We start from the raw sequence: 15,457 nt of genomic DNA, 5'->3' as shown, positions 1-15,457 counted from the left end.
TTGACGGGAGGAAGATGCTAAAGTTGGGCCTCAGACCTGCTGGTGTCCCCGACAGAGCCACGGGATGCCTCTTATTTCAAACACCCAGTCCTTCGCTCAGGCTGGGTGGCATGACTCACGGATGTGAAAAAGCCTTTCACAGGGGCGCAGTGCCACTTTCGAGAAACTGTTCAGTCTGTGTAGTTCTTAGGAAAACCACGCTGGTCCACCCCGGAGCAGTGCCGTGGGAGGATGCTCCCACCTGGTAGGTCCCCTCCCTCTAGGCTTAGGTAATGAGAGCGGAGTTGGGCATAGGCTCAACCCGACCCCTGATCCCTCCCTAAATCAAAAGCAAAGTCCACAGAACCTTACACCCGGTTGCCAGGGCAGGCCAGCAGGTCCGCTGGAGATAAGGGCTACACTTTGGACTCCATGGCCAGAGAACAGCTAAGGTGCCGAAGCTCCCCAGGCCTACGCCCTTCCTGATTCCAGGCTGGCTCCCCTCTCTGGTTAACGGTCTAGGATAGACAAGAGGGACAGGGGCGCAAAGAAGGGAGGGGTACCTTCCTCAAGTCCCTCGGTCATTGCCCTCACCACCTCCGCCTAGCGGCACCCAACCTCTCATTTACCCCTCATTACCCTGGCGCCTGGCAGGGATCTGACCGGGAAGAGAGGGCGCGCTGGTGGCCCGCGGGTGGAACAGGTTCCAGCCCCAAGCCTCGACCAGGTGACAGATGACTGGCAAGTTCAGGGGCAAAAGAAAGGAAGAGGGCGCACACCACGACCTGAGAGCTCCTGGTCCTGGGGTGGTTGGTGACTGTGTCCCGGGAGTTCGGCTCCAAGTCCTCTTCTCCCGGGTGACCAAGATCGCGGCGCAGCACAGCCCGCAGGGAGGGGGAGGTGCCAGCTCGTGTCCCGCCCCTCTGCCTCCACCTTCGCCTCCCCTCCCGGCCCCGTGCTGCCCGGTCCCTCGGGCGGCTCGGTCCCAGTCTCAGGCTGGGATAGAGGGACTGCCATCGCCGAGGAGACTGACAACGACCCTGAGCCCCATCGGTCCCAGCAGGCATCGAGGACAGTGGAAGCCGGGACACCTGCGCGCACAGGTGAGAGCTGGGAGGGCGGGGGCCTGCGGGCGGGGAACAGGGAACTTGGGACAGGGTCGCAGGGCTTAAGAAGGAGGAGGGGGTGGGGAGCTGGGCCTGGGAAAGGATGGAGAAGGTGGAAGTGGGAAGGGATAGTAAGGAGGGGGGCTGACCTCAGGGGCAGGACTGTTGGTTGCGGGGTTGGGAGACAGAATGAGCAATCTCTTCTGTGCCTAAGTCAAAGAAACTCAGGGGAGAGAAATGGAGGGCCAAAGAGGCCCACTTGGTGGGAAACCTGCCCCTGTAATGTGTTCTTGAGCCCAACTCCCATTAAGGGCCTCTTCCCTCCAGGCCCTGCCTACTGGAAGGGATGGGTCTTCCATCCAGGTTTAGGAAGGAGGGGTGGAGTCCTGCATCTGACTTCCAGCTCCATGGTGGTGTCCTCAGAGGCTGGGGAAGACTGACAGTAGGAGACCAGAGCGCTGCTGCTGCTGCTGCTGCTGCTGCTGCTGCTGCTGCTGCTGCTGCTGCTGCTGCTAGGCTCGCCTCTAACGACCCTGTCTGACAGTTCTCCCAACTTCACCAGTGTGTGCGTGGCCCTGGGGGTCCAGGTAAGGGGAGTGCAGACTTTTCAGTAAAGGGACAGAAAAAAAAAAAAGGAATGTAACTTCTCTGGCCTTTTGGATCTCAGTACAACTAAGAGAAGGAAGCAGCCATGAGCCAGCAAGCCATCCAGTAAAGGTGGCTCCTGTGCCGTGGTCAAACTAGCTGTAGCTCGTGGAATGAGACGTGTGTGTGTGTGTTGCCCACTTCCCCCAAACATCTTTCCTTTTACTTTGCTCTACTGCTTAAAAATGTAAAAGCTGCCAAGCATGATGGAATATGTCTGTGATCACAGCACTCTAGAAACTGAGGCAGGGGAAACCCAGATTGAAAGGCAGCCTAACCTGCGTTAAAATGTGTGTTCCAGGCCAGTGTGGGTTATGTAATGAGACCCACTACCACCCCCACCCCCGTCTCAAATCAGGAAAGAAAATAAAAGCCATCCTTAGCCCATAGTCTGTTCCAACATGGGAGACCCACCTGGCTGTCCCTAGTCAGTCCCACCTCTTCCCGTCTGTGGAGTTCGTGCTGCGTTGTCAAAGGTAGCACAGGAAAGAGACTGAGTGTATCTAGGTGCAAGAGGACGCCTTCTACCTGGGGCTATTTAGAGCACTAGAGATTTTCTGTGACCCTTGCTCCCAGCTGCTCCCGTGACTACAGCATCCTTTGAGGCCAAAGTAGGAATATTTCCCAAATGTGAGGCAGATGTTCCCACTCAGCATGCACCTGGACCTGCCTCCCCCCACCAGCTTAGAGCTAATGCACCCCTCACCTCCCCACAAGTAGTCACCACCTGATCCTCTTCTTCCCGACTCTGTCCTCTTGTCTGTCCTTGTCCTCTGACCCATGGAGACATTCCTCACTAACCCAGTCTGGGCTTTCTGTCTTGCAGAAAAGGGAACCCCCTTTCTCCCTGGCATTGGCGCTATGATTCTCTGGGGGTAACCCAAGATAGAAGTAATGCAAGCCCTCAGTCCTCCAAATGAGGGCCCCCTCCAAGGTCTGGTTGCTTCCCGAATTGAGACTTATGGGGGCCGACATTCGACTTCTGCCCAGAGCCCTGCTGGGAATATCTATCCCAGAGGAGGCCCTGTATTGGTAAGTCTGCCTGTGCCCGGAAGGTGACCTGGGTGGGGCAGGAGGGAGGACACAAAGGCTTTGAAGTCTGTCCCCTTATAGTTTCTCAGGCTGCTCTATTCTTGTCCCTTAACCTCCTCTGCTTTCCGGGGTTGCTAGGAGAGGAGGGCCATGCCTGGGCTGGGATCCCAGGACTTCACACCCAGCCCCAGACAACAGAGTGACAGAGGCAGGAGCCCGATGGAGCCACACCCACAGAGGAAGGGTTGTAAGGCATTTTTGAGTTTCTAGTGCAGTGGGAAAGACATCTCTCAGTCTCTACTTGTGAGAAGCTGGGAGGAGTCAAAAGCTCCCTGAGTCAGGACTGAAGAAGAGCAAAGGTTCAGGGTGCCCCGGTTCTCACAGGGAGGAGGGAGTGGAAAGAACTGCCTTGGTCCCGCCCCTGGCTCCACCTGCCTGGCTCACCTCCAAGCCTAGCGGAGGTAAGGGGTGTGAAAGCCAGGGCCTAGGCTCGTTCGGCCCTCAGTGCTTCCTTAAGAGCAGGTCTACATCTGGCTGGGGACATTCCCTGCCTCCCTGGAGATGGGGACGCTCCCAGGGAGAGGGTGGAAAGAGACACTAAGAAGTATGTGGGGTAATTCAGGCCAAGGCAGACAAGGAATGTGACCAGGCCTGCCTTGGGAGGAGACTTGTGGCTAAGGCTTCATCCAACCTCTAACACAGAAGGACAGCAACTCCCAGTGGCAGAGGACACTAGCTGCAGTCCCTAGGGAGGAGGCTGCATCCTTGTGAGCTCTTGTTCACGTGTGTGTGTGTGAGGGAGGCTAGCTGTCCACAAAGGAATGAAGTCAGAACACAGCCTATATCGTTCACCGCTCCTGTGAGCCCTTGGCACGGAGGGTGTTGTGGATGGCTGGGTGAGCTGGAGCTGGATACCCACAGCAGAGCCCAGGCATGTGTGTGCCTGTGTGTCCACTTTGCAGGAGGCCTCAGCTTCTACCTCCGGGTTCCCTCGGGAACCAGGCAGGCCTGCCCTTGCCCAGCTGAACTTGCCCTGCCTGGCAGCAGCCACTGTGACTCAAAGCAGCAGCGGCAGCTCACACCAAACTGGTTGGATGAGAGTAGTGAGCCAGCCCGCCTTGCAGGAGCAAGGGATCATGTCCAGAGCCCGTCTGCCTCTCTAGTATTTCTGGTACTTCCAGAACTTCCCCTGCCTCCTCTTTCCCCAGGACCCTAGTCGCCGACGCCTCTATGTCCCTTTTGCCAAGGGCTCTGGCCAGACCCGAGGCCCATCTCCTCTGACGCTTCGGGAACCGGAGTCAGAGAAGAGGCACGGAAGTCACTTTGGGCTTGGCCCACCTCACTCCCCCAAACTCAAGGTAAGGATCCTCTTTACTTCTGTCTCAGTGTTCACAACCCCAGCCATGATGGCCTCCAGAGACAGCCAAGACCAGAAACTCCATGAACCGAGCGCTGGCAGGGAGCCTCTGACCACAAGCACCTTCGAGAATTCCCACAGGCACTGCTCTGTGCAGAGGCCACCAAAGAACCAGCTCTGTATGCGACCGATGTGCTGGACCCCATGAGCCTAAACTTTGTTTACTTGTTTGCTTGTTTGTTTGGTTGGTTTTTTAAGATAGGGCTTCACTGTGTAACAGCCTCGGCTGTCCTGGAACTGGCTTTATAGACCAGGTTAGCCTTGCACTCACAGAGATCTGCCTGCTTCTGCCTCCTGAGTGCCCATTAAAGCTGTGCTCACCATCACCCAGCTATGATAAATTATTAATATTAAACTCCCTCCCAGCTTTTGGAAATTACCAGATAATGTGTGCGCCGGACATAATCTATTCATCCCTACTTTCCCCGCCAGTCTTCACCCCAGCTGTGAGCCCTACTGCTTCTCCATGTCTACTTAAGGGTAGAGTGAGGTTTAGAATTAATTATTGTTTCCCACATTGTTTGGTGCCAAAAGCAGTTATAAACTTTAAGGTGTGATGCTTCATAAATATCTCCACTTTGAGCCAAGTATTGGGATACACATTTATAGTCTCAGCACACAGGAGGCTGAGGCAGAAGGGTTGCAGGTTCAAGGTTAGCCTGAACTGCATAGTAAGTCCCCATCTAAAAACAAACAGAAACGCATCCATTATATGTCATTGTTACCTGAGGCCATGCTTTCTTAAGTCTTGTCCTGGTCCTTACTTGAAGGTTCCTCAGTCTGGGGTGTGTATCTCAGTGGTAGAGGGCTTGCCTAGTGCAGAAGGCACTGGATTTAATTTACAGCTCAACCCAAAACAGGTTTTTTTCTTTTTTTCTCTTTCTTTCTTTTTTCTTTTTGAATAAAGAAAATCAAATCTTAAAGACCACTCTGAAAAACATGACTCTTACTCTGTTCTGAGTGAGGAAACCTCTAGAAGGTGTCATTCTGGTCAGGGAGGTTCCCTCAAACCCCTCTACCCAGGGACCTTCCTGCAGGCAAAAGTGTAACTTCTTTTCCTGGGTAATAACGACCCTATTCATGCCATGCCAGGCACACATATATATGCATGTGTGCGCACACAGCCCTTCCGGAGCCTGGGCACCAAATGTTGGGGGTGTACCAGGCTGACCACCTTCTCTGCTCTCCCAGGAAGTCACCAGGGCCCATGAGCTGGAGGTGAGACTGCACACTTTCAGCATGTTTGGGATGCCCCGTCTACCACCGGAGGACCGGAGATACTGGGAGATAGGAGACGGAGGTGACAGCGGCCTGACCATGGAAAAGTCCTGGAAGGAGCTGGTGCTTGGACACAAGGTGGGTTTGAAATGATCTGTGTCTCCAGAGCACATTATACCCTCCTGCACACATGCATACACACAAGCATACATGCATCTCACGTCTGCCCTGGGAAAAGCAAAGGCCTTGGGATACGGCATCTAGAGGGAAAGCTTCTAGAGATCTTGTTGAAATCCCAGCTCTGGCCTCAACTAGTGAAGTCTTGGTTATGGTGGAGGACCTCCCCAAGCCTCACTTGCTTCATATGGAAAATGGGGGTGATGCTACCTACCAACTAGAGGGTTGGTTAGGATTAGAAGGTCCTGTAGAGAGGCACCAGAAGCCCGGATCTAGCACTTAACAAATGGCACCTACTCTTATCAGCATTCCCCAAGTGAACCAGCACTGTCCCCCTCAGGAGATGAACCGGGAGCTTTGCCACCAGCAGGAAGCGCTGTGGGAGCTCCTGACCACGGAGCTGATCTTCTTGAGGAAGCTCAAGATCATGACTGATGTGAGCCACCTTCAGCTTCAACCTCATCTCCTCCCTACCTGGGTCCTTAGTATTATCGGCCTTCTCCCAGAGCAGAAGGACTGGGATGGGGGAGGGGGAGGGCGGGGCAAGTTTACAAGCCGTGATTTCAGATCTGCTCCAGGGTCTGAAAGAGAAGATGGTGGGGTTGGGGAGGGCCTGGAGAAGGGAGACCAGATGCTGAGCCCCTGTCCTCCCTGCCTCTAGCTCCTGGCAGCTGGACTGCTGAATTTACAGCGAGTAGGGCTACTGACTGACGTGAGTGGGAACGTGAGGGGGAGGGGGGAAGAATAGGGGGCGGAGTCACAGCGAATTCCACAGCCCCATTTTCTGGGACTCTCCTGATTCCCCTACACTTCCCATTTGCTTTAGACTCCCAGCAGGCAGTAGGCCCCTAGCTCCTCTGGCGCCACAGCGGTTGAGCGTTGAGCGACCACCTAGGGTCTTCCAGGCCATTGTCAGGCTCTTCCCTTCCATCTCAGCCCTGTCACTAAAGCTGAAAGTCCGGTCCCTTCCTGACTGTGACCCGACAAAGGTCTGGTACTAAGTCCTACTCATTCCTCCAGGTGTCAGCTGAGACTCTGTTTGGAACCGTCCCCAAGCTGATTAGAGCCCACCGGAGCTTTTGGGAGGAGGTTCTGCAACCCGTCCTGGAAGAGACTCGAACCTCTGGCCAGCCTCTGGACCCTGTGAGCTTGCAAAATGGTTTCCTGACAGTGAGTATGGGGATACCCAGAAAAAGCAGGATGAAGTCAGCCCAAAAGGATCCCCAGGGCACAACCCCAGCTCCGAAATACAACCTCATCTCCTTCATTCGATCCCACAAGTGGGACCGGTTTCGAAGGTTCTTTGCTCTTTCTGGAGTCCCTTATGACATGAAACGTTGGGGGTGGAGGGATGAGCTCTCATCAGCTGTACAATCTTGTATTTGCTTTCCTTTTTTCTTTTCTCTCTTCTCTTTTTTTTTAAGGTAGGGTCTGGCAATGTTGCCCAGGCTAGCCTCAAATTCAAGACCTTCCTGCCTTAACTTCCCAGGTGCTATAATAACAAGTGTGCACTTCTTAGCAGCTATAAAATATTAATTATTCCTTTGAGACCCATCAGCAAATAGCTAAGTGCAAGAATGAGGCCCAAAGGGCTGGTGAGGTAGCTCAACAGTTAAGAACACTGGCTGGCCTGGCAGAGGACCTGGGTTTGGTTCCCAGGACCTTCAAGGTAGTTCATAGCTCTAATTCAAGGGGACTTGACCTAACCTCTGAGAGAACCCGATATCAAATGGTATGCACACCCATACACGAAACACTCATGCACATAAAATAAAATAAAGATTTTTAAATGTCTCTTAAAGAATGGTGCTTATGTAAGAAGATGCCTGGGAGGGGCACTAAGGTGGGAGCAGGAGGGGTTAGTGAAAGACCACAGGGGCATTGAGTGTGGAGAGGTAAGAGAAGGAGAGCTGGGCCTGGGTCTGGTCTTTCTTCCACAGTGTTACAGTGTTACTGGGCCGGCGGGAAACGTTGGGATGGGATACAAAGCAAGGAGGAGGGGCGCAGTTTCCAGGGAACCTTTGGCACCTCCTTCCTTCAGAGCAGGCCCTCTGGACAACTTTTAGGTCACGGAAATAGGAGCCCCAGCGTCCTGAAAACAGTCAGGTTGAATTATTGATGGCAGGAGAGTGAGTCCAGGGGGGCAGGCAGAGCCAGTGCCACGGGCAGAATGAACTCCAGGGGTAGCCAAGGCCTGCCTCTCAGGGTGTCCGTTCTTCTCGGGAGCACAAAATGAGGGACCTGTCAGGAGAAGTCCTGGGAGGTAGAGCCTGGCAGGGACTTCATTTCGGGATTGTGCGAGGCTCTCTCCTCAGCAGCCATGCTCGACAGCCAGGGTCAATTCATGACCCGCTTCAGCCTAACCAATAACTGTTCCTCCAGTTTGGCCAGCGGTTCCAGCCGTATGTCCAGTACTGCCTGCGAGTGAAGCAGACCATGGCTTACGCTCGGGAGCAGCAAGACACGAACCCCTTGTTCCACACTTTCGTGCAGGTGGGGCGCCATGGAACTTGGAGGCTGGAGGGGTTTAATGACACAGCCAGGCCAGGCTTCAGCTGGGTGCAAGGCTGAGGCAGTCCCTGGAGGTGCAGGCGGGAGGGTCTCAGCAGGCTCCTGAGCTCTCCCCCTCCTCCCCCTCTCCCCGCAGTGGTGCGAGAAACACAAGCGCTCCGGAAGGCAGACGCTGGGTGACTTACTCATCAAGCCCCACCAGCGCGTCACCAAGTACCCACTGTTGCTGCAGGCTGTACTCAAGAGAAGCCCCGAGCCCCGAGCCCAAGAGGCCCTGAATGCCATGGTAGGTACTCAGGTGTGGGGGAGAAGGTGGCGAGGGGGTGGGGAGCAGTAAGAGCTCTCTCCGGAGATCCCTGAGGTCTCATTCCTCACACAGTGCTGACTGACTAGGCCTATTTTAGTTGCTGTGACTGCCGCTGGGTGGGCAAGCTGGGCTCAGCTGTGCCTCTTTCTGTTTCTCCCATCCCAAGATTGCAGCTGTGGAGTCCTTCCTGCGACATATAAACGGGCAGGTCCGCCAGGGTGAAGAGCTGGAGAGCTTGGTGGCTGCGGCGCAGCGCATTGGACCCTATGAGGTGCTAGAGCCCTCCAACGAGGAGGTGGAGAAGGTGAGGAAAGGGGCTCCAGGTTCCAGGAAAGTAGATGAAGGAGAAGCCTGGCGAGGAGAGGACAGAGGCTAACACATTATGTACCTGAGTGCTATCACTGAGTGCCTGTCCCAAGGGTAAATGAGGAGAGAAAAGAGGGGACACTGGGATATTTGCTGTGGCTCCAGGTACAGAAAGAATGGGCCGGTGGCAGCACAAGGAGCCACCCTAGGTTGGGATGGGAAGGCACACCTGCCTGGTGTCCTAATCCCCTTCCTGCTTCCTCTGTGGTCCCTTAGAACCTGCGTCCGTTTTCCACCCTGGATCTCATGACTCCTATACTAGGGGTCGCTCCTGAGCACACCAGGCAGCTACTGTTGGAAGGACCCGTGCGTGTGAAGGAAGGGCGAGAAGGGAAGGTGAGAACCGCGTGAAAGAGGGGAAGCGGGGCACGGAAGGACGCGGGATGAGAGGCGACAAGCCGGGAGAGGGGGCTTGTGGGTAAGAGCGTTTGCGCTGCTGTAGACACGAGGACTTGGAGATTGAGAGGTGGCTGAGCAGTTGAGGGCACTTGCTGCTCTTGCAGAGACCCACGTTCACTTCCTAGCACCTGTGTGGCAGCTCACACCTGTCTGTAACTCCAGCTCGAGGACCGGACACCTCTTCTGGTCTCCCAGGCACTACGAACATGTGGTATACAGACACATACGCAAAGGCAAAATTCCATACACATCAAATAGAAAAATACAGACTTTTCAAAGAAAAGTCAAGGAGCTGTAGGTTACCAAACGGACTCCAAACCTAAAACCATGAGAACCTAAGTTTGAATCCTTTACACTCACATAAGAAACTGAGCCTATGGCTGCAGAAGCAACTTGGTTGTTAAGGGTGCTTGGTGGTCTTTTTTTTTTCCTTTTTTTTTTTTTTTTCAAGACAGGGTTCCTTTGTGTAGCCCTGGCTGCTCAGGAACTCACTGTGTAAACCAGACTGGCATTGAACTCACAGAGATCTACCCTCCTCTGCCTCTCCAGTGCTGGGATTAAAGGTGTGCACCACCACCGCCCGACTGTTCTTGCTGATAATCTTGCAGAGAACTCAAGCTCAGTTCTCAGCACCCATTGTCAAGTGGCTTACTACTGCCTGTAACTCCAGCCTGGGGCAATGATCCAAAACCTCTGGCCTCCACGGGCACTTTTATTCACACGCACATACCCACACTAAAATAAAATAAATGTTAAAGAAAGAAAGAAAGAAAGAAAGAAAGAAAGAAAGAAAGAAGAAAGAAAGAAAGAAAGCTGGGCACGGCTACTTGCATCTGTAGCCCCAGGGTTGTTGGGTAGGACATGCAGATCCTATGAGTTCCATGGCCAGTCCACTGAATTTCAAAGCAGTAAAATAGAAAGTGCTAGAGCAAGACACCTAGCATCCTGCTCTCTTCTGCACACGGGCACACTGGTATAAACACCCACACGGTCACGTACATATGACACACACAGCACACACAAAACAGCAATGGAAGAAAGTATGGTGGGCTGGGCAAAGGGACGTGGTTCTGATTCTGCCTGCACACCCGTGGTTTGTATGACCTTGAGGCACCCCCCTTCCCTGCCTACAAATCAAGAGAAGGACCAAGGCAATGCCCTCCCAGCTGTGGCTCTCAGTAGCTCTGCCCTCGTCCTTCTGCTCACTGTATCAGCCAGTGAGCCAGGATCCCAGACCAATCCCTCCCCCATCCCCAGATGCCCAGATCCCAGCAGGGTAGGCTGACCCTGCCTCTTTCTCCTGCAGTTGGATGTATACCTGTTCCTCTTCTCTGATGTGCTCCTGGTCACCAAGCCGCAGCGCAGGGCAGACAGAGCCAAGGTCATCCGACCCCCTCTCATGCTGGACAAACTGGTGTGCCGACCACTGCGAGATCCCCGTATGTCTCTTCTACCAGAGGAGGGAGGGTCAGGATTGGGGTCGGATGAGGCCCAGTCCTTACAGCAGGGCTTCTTGTCCATGCAGACAGCTTCCTGCTGATCCACCTCACTGAATTCCAGTGTGTCTCCAGTGCCCTTACGGTGCACTGTCCCAGCTCGAACGATCGTGCACGGTGGCTGGAGAAGATCCTGCAGGCTCAGGTAGGTGGCCACCTTGGAGAAGGGTGAGCATGTGCCCCTGGAGCTCAGAGGGGTGAAGGAGGGCAGAGAGGCTGGGCTAAGAGCAGGTGCAGACTTGATCAGACTTGGGTGCCTTCCAGAGAAGGACAGAGTACAAGAAAGCCCACAGCCAGCTACTGAGTTAGCTATTAGAGTACACCCTAGTGGTTTGACTACAATGAAATAGTGAATTTCTAAACTTCATCTTCTTTCTGTTCAGGCACCCAGGGGGCTCTTTCTGGGGACAGGCACTAGGGCTAGGTGCCAGGGAAAAGAATGAACCCAGCATTCCTGCCCTCCAGAAATCTGCGCTGCAGCTCATTAGAGTCATCAGAGTACAAATAGCGAAGTGAATACGCAGAAGACAGCAACAGAGAACGGGGCCAAGCCTTCTGCCCCACCTGCCTGCTGGAAAAGCCATGGTGCTGAGGGAGATTAAGGGGTCAAGCCATGACTCCAGACCGACAGTGGAGCACGGGGGATATACAGGAGTATGTCAGGGGAGCAAAGGAAGAAGGGGATGCCAAATACAAAAATCCAGAAGTAGGAAACAGTCACATGTGTCAAGAGAACCAGAGCTAGGAAGGCATCAAGGTGGTCCATCTCTCACTTTAAAGGCAGGGATCAGGGCTGGCCAAAGGTTATACAAACTCTAGAGTTCAGCTGAGACCATGCAGGACCATGTCATGTCCTCTTAGGCTGTCTGCCACACTTTCTCCTATCGCCACCCTGTGTCTGTCTGTCTGTCTGTCTGTCTGTCTGTCTGTGTGTCTGCCTGCATGTCTGTCAGTCTGTGTGTCGTGTATTGTATTATGTGTGTGGTGTGCACATGACTGTGTGGGTGGGTGCACCCGTGTGTGCCTACGCAGGAAAGAGCAGGATGTTTGTTTGACAATGCCAGGACATGGTGTATAAATGTGAGCACAGGAGGTCATGCCATAGGCCCGTGCTGAGAACTTGAACTTTGTCCCATAGACGATATGGAGCCAGTGGAGGTTTTAAACAGGGTACTGATGAAGGCAGATCTATGTGATAGAAGCAGGAGTTTAAAAGAGAGAGATTAGTAAAGCTGCAATAGTTACTACAAATTCAGTGGCTTAAAAACACCTGAAACCGGGCTGGGGTGTAGTTCCGTGGGAGAGTGTGTCCTTAGCTTGAATAAGACCCTGGAGTTTATTGAGCCACAGTTCCACGCAAAACAAAACAATCCAGAAACAGAATTCCTCACCACTTTGGAGGCCACAAGTTCAAAGTCAAGGCGTTGACAGAACTGAGCTTCCTGCCCAGGTTCTAGGGCAGAGCCTGTGACTCTTCCCAGCCACTGATGGCTTCAGTAACCCTTGACTTGGAGCAACACCCCAACTCCCCATCTCTGACTTTCTCCTCTGTATACTGGTGTCCAAATTTCCCTCCCTTTCTTATGAAGACAGCAGACATGCACCGCAGAATCCAACGCAAGTGCAAAACACACCACCTGAGATACCACCTTAGGTCCTTTCACATCTTCAGAGACCCCTCCCCGACTAAGGGCGGGCATGTCTATGGTGGCTGGGGGTTAGGTTTCCGACCTCGCTTCCTCCAGGCTGCCGGTCAACCCACTGTGGGAGCAGAATGGCAAAGAGAGACGGAGATTTGAGAGGCTCCATATTTTTGTCTTATTGGTTAGCAGAGCTGGGCCTCAAACTGAGCCTCTTTCCTACTCTGCAAAGTACATGACCTCTGAGCTCCATCCTCAGCCGCAGGGAGTAATACGTACATTTGTTTGTGTGGCGGGTGGGCACATGTATGTGCATAGTTTTACTTGCATCACCACATCTGAGACCGTTCTTTTATCACCCGGTCCTCTAAGATTTCTCCCTTCCTTTGGTTCCCACTCTCAGCACAACCCTTCTCCCACATTCTCCCTCTGGAACATCTGGGAGCCAGTGAAACTTACTGGTGTTCATATACTGATAGTCTCTGCGGGGTGGCCAAAGGAGCATCACTTCTACCCTGTGACCAAACTTACAGCAAGGCTCCCGGCAACTCAAAACCTGAAATACTGCAATCATCCAGAACACCCTCCTGTGGACTACTATCAATCTTCACACACACACACACACACACACACACACACACACACACACACACACCACAAACACACACACACCACAAACACACACATATACAAACACACATATACCACAAACACACACATATCATAAACACACACACCACAAATACACACACATACACACATATCACACACATACATACACACATATACCACAAACACACACACCCCACACAAACATTTCACCACTTCACACACAAACGCACACACACACACACACACTCAGGTGACAGAGTATCTCTTGGTCCCTCCACTGCCCAGGGTCCAGGTTTTTCTTCTCTCCTGCAGAAACATTAGCGATGTGTGGTCCTTGAGGGTTTACAGAGGTGGCTCACGCTTTAACAGAAAATGAGCTTGTGGGTGGTGGTGGGGAGAGGAAAAGGAACTGATGAGGGGAACAGAAAGAACCCTCAGGGGTAGAGGCCAAGAAATGAAAGTGGGGCCAATTGAAGACTAAGCAGGGAGACTTGTGGAGAGTCCAGAGCCCACCCTGTGTCCTTGGCAAGTTACTCCCCATTTCAGCCTAGCCTTCACCTGTGGTTCAGTGATAGCTGACAAGCCTGTGCCTTGGCGTGAGACCCCACGCTTCATGGTGCTCCGCACATGTGTGTCATTGTTCTGCTTACAAGAAAGGGCTGAGCGGCTGGCTGAGCACTCCTATAATCCCAGCACCCAGAACGCTGAGAAAGGAGGATCACAAGCTCACAACTAACCTGGGCTATTCATCAAGTTCTGAATCTGAGCTGCATAGAAAGACTTAATTTCACAAAACTAAAAAGAGAAAGGCAGAGGAGGAAGGAAGGTGAAGAGAGGAGAGAGGCATGGCAGGAGGTGCGGAGCTGGAAGAAGGCACCCGTGTGCTGGCTGAGAGAGGCAAGAGGCACTGGGAGAGTGGGTGATTGCGGAACTGCAGAGAGATGAAGCATTCTGTCTCGTGGATTCTCCACAGGAATCTTGCTTAGGAGCCCCCCTCTTTCTTCAGCTTCATGGGCTCCACATTCTATCTAGCTTTCTCTCTTGTACTGCTCACCTCTGGCCAAGAAGATGCCCGCTGCTGAGGCTTTGAGGCAGCTGCAAGCCCCGTGCTGGCTGCCTAGGATCCCCCACTCCTGCTCTTCCTGGGGAGGGACAGGGGCAGGCCTAGTGGGATGCTGGCTCCGGTGTTTCTTAAAGACTTCCCCCTTTTCTTCCCATTCTTTCCCTCCACACTACAGCCCTATCCTGGACATCCCATCCCATCCCATTTCAAACTCAAACTTGGGGCCTGTGGAACAAGGGGCATCTCCCCATCACAAGCCGGCTGTGCGGGCCCCATTACCATTCCTTTGCTTATACCTTTCCGACTTCACGCTGAGCTGAGAGATGAAGCCTGGGGAATAGGGGCATGGGAACAGACCTGGTATGTGAGCTTCCTGCCCACCCCCCCTTCCCAGGGTTCCCCTCTCTTCTGGTTCAGTGGCTGGGAAGCCAGAGGAAGGAGAGTTAGAACTGCCCACTTGATATCGGTTTTCCTACGCCTGCTCACCCCTCCTCCAACAAGTCTCGTCCTGACCGACCCCTCCCATGCTCCTACAGAAGCTTTGGAGAAGCCTAGGGGTCCCAGGGCTGCTGGCTCACATTCCCCTAGCTGATGAGAAAGGACAAATAGGGAGCCACCAGGCTAGCCTAGCATCAGTCAGAACAGAACCTTGTATACGGTTGGGGGGACATTTGAGGTCCCTACTCCATGCCAGATGCAGCCCCTCGGCAGTCGCTGTGGTGGGGATACCTGGGGGGGGGGTGATAGAAGACTCCAGCTACAACCCTTCCTTCCTTCTTCCCTCCTCTCCTCTCTTCCTTCCTTCTTTCCTTCCTGCTTGCTTTCTTTCTTGTTTGCTTGCTTTCTGAGATGAGGTCTCACCGTACAATTCTGGCTGGCCTGGAACTCTCTATGTAGACTTGGCTGGCCTCAAACTCAGAGATCCACCTGCCTCGTGTGACTCCACCATGATCCAAAATGCTGGGATCAGGCCCAGCCTATGCCCATTTCTTTGCCAGCTAGGAAGCACTGTGAGTACCTTATTAGCCATGCCTATGAATACTATGCTCATTCTGCCCCTGGCATCCCCCACCCCGACCCTCATGCCAAGCCTCCTCCTACCCCCTCCCCTGTGCGGTCTCAGGCTCTGCTGTCTCCCCCAACACCGTCCTCCTGTGGTAACTCTCGGCCCCTCAAGGCTGCCTTTCCAAAGCCTGCAGTCACTGAACTAGGACTTAAGAAGCATCCTCACCCAGCTCTCCTCTCCGTGGCCTCCTTGGCCAGTAGCGGCTCCTGAGTCTGGTCTTTTCGGCTGTGAGATGAGCTCACGGCCATGCTTTCCTCACTGTAGGGTGATGGTGTGCGACAAAGCAGCCCGTGCCTATGGAGCTGCACTGGAAGCCACCTCTCGGCTGTCACTGCTCTATTCTGTATGAAAACTCTCAAGAGCCAAGCAGTGGTGGTGCACGCCTTTAATCCTAGCACTCGGGAGGCAGAGGCAGGCGGATCT

The 15,457-nt window shown here is 53.6% G+C and overlaps 1 protein-coding gene across 1 annotated transcript in view; it reads left to right on the top strand.

Annotated features, from left to right (window-relative positions):
- The first annotated feature begins 2,604 nt into the window (after positions 1 to 2,604).
- The window catches only part of Plekhg6 (pleckstrin homology and RhoGEF domain containing G6), a 15,591-nt gene continuing 2,738 nt past the window's right edge, over positions 2,605 to 15,457 (top strand). Inside the window, exons 1-12 of the mRNA XM_005365249.2 lie at positions 2,605 to 2,762; positions 3,971 to 4,120; positions 5,371 to 5,535; positions 5,915 to 6,010; positions 6,236 to 6,286; positions 6,595 to 6,744; positions 7,957 to 8,067; positions 8,222 to 8,371; positions 8,559 to 8,696; positions 8,975 to 9,094; positions 10,464 to 10,596; positions 10,683 to 10,798. Coding sequence (XP_005365306.1) covers positions 2,625 to 2,762; positions 3,971 to 4,120; positions 5,371 to 5,535; positions 5,915 to 6,010; positions 6,236 to 6,286; positions 6,595 to 6,744; positions 7,957 to 8,067; positions 8,222 to 8,371; positions 8,559 to 8,696; positions 8,975 to 9,094; positions 10,464 to 10,596; positions 10,683 to 10,798 — 1,518 coding nt within the window. The 5' untranslated portion in view covers positions 2,605 to 2,624. The remainder of the gene's footprint in view (positions 2,763 to 3,970; positions 4,121 to 5,370; positions 5,536 to 5,914; positions 6,011 to 6,235; positions 6,287 to 6,594; positions 6,745 to 7,956; positions 8,068 to 8,221; positions 8,372 to 8,558; positions 8,697 to 8,974; positions 9,095 to 10,463; positions 10,597 to 10,682; positions 10,799 to 15,457) is intronic.

The sequence above is a fragment of the Microtus ochrogaster genome, unplaced genomic scaffold (assembly GCF_000317375.1).
Source record: "Microtus ochrogaster isolate Prairie Vole_2 unplaced genomic scaffold, MicOch1.0 UNK1, whole genome shotgun sequence".
Lineage (NCBI taxonomy): Eukaryota > Metazoa > Chordata > Mammalia > Rodentia > Cricetidae > Microtus > Microtus ochrogaster.
This window is presented reverse-complemented; position numbering and strand designations above follow the sequence as displayed.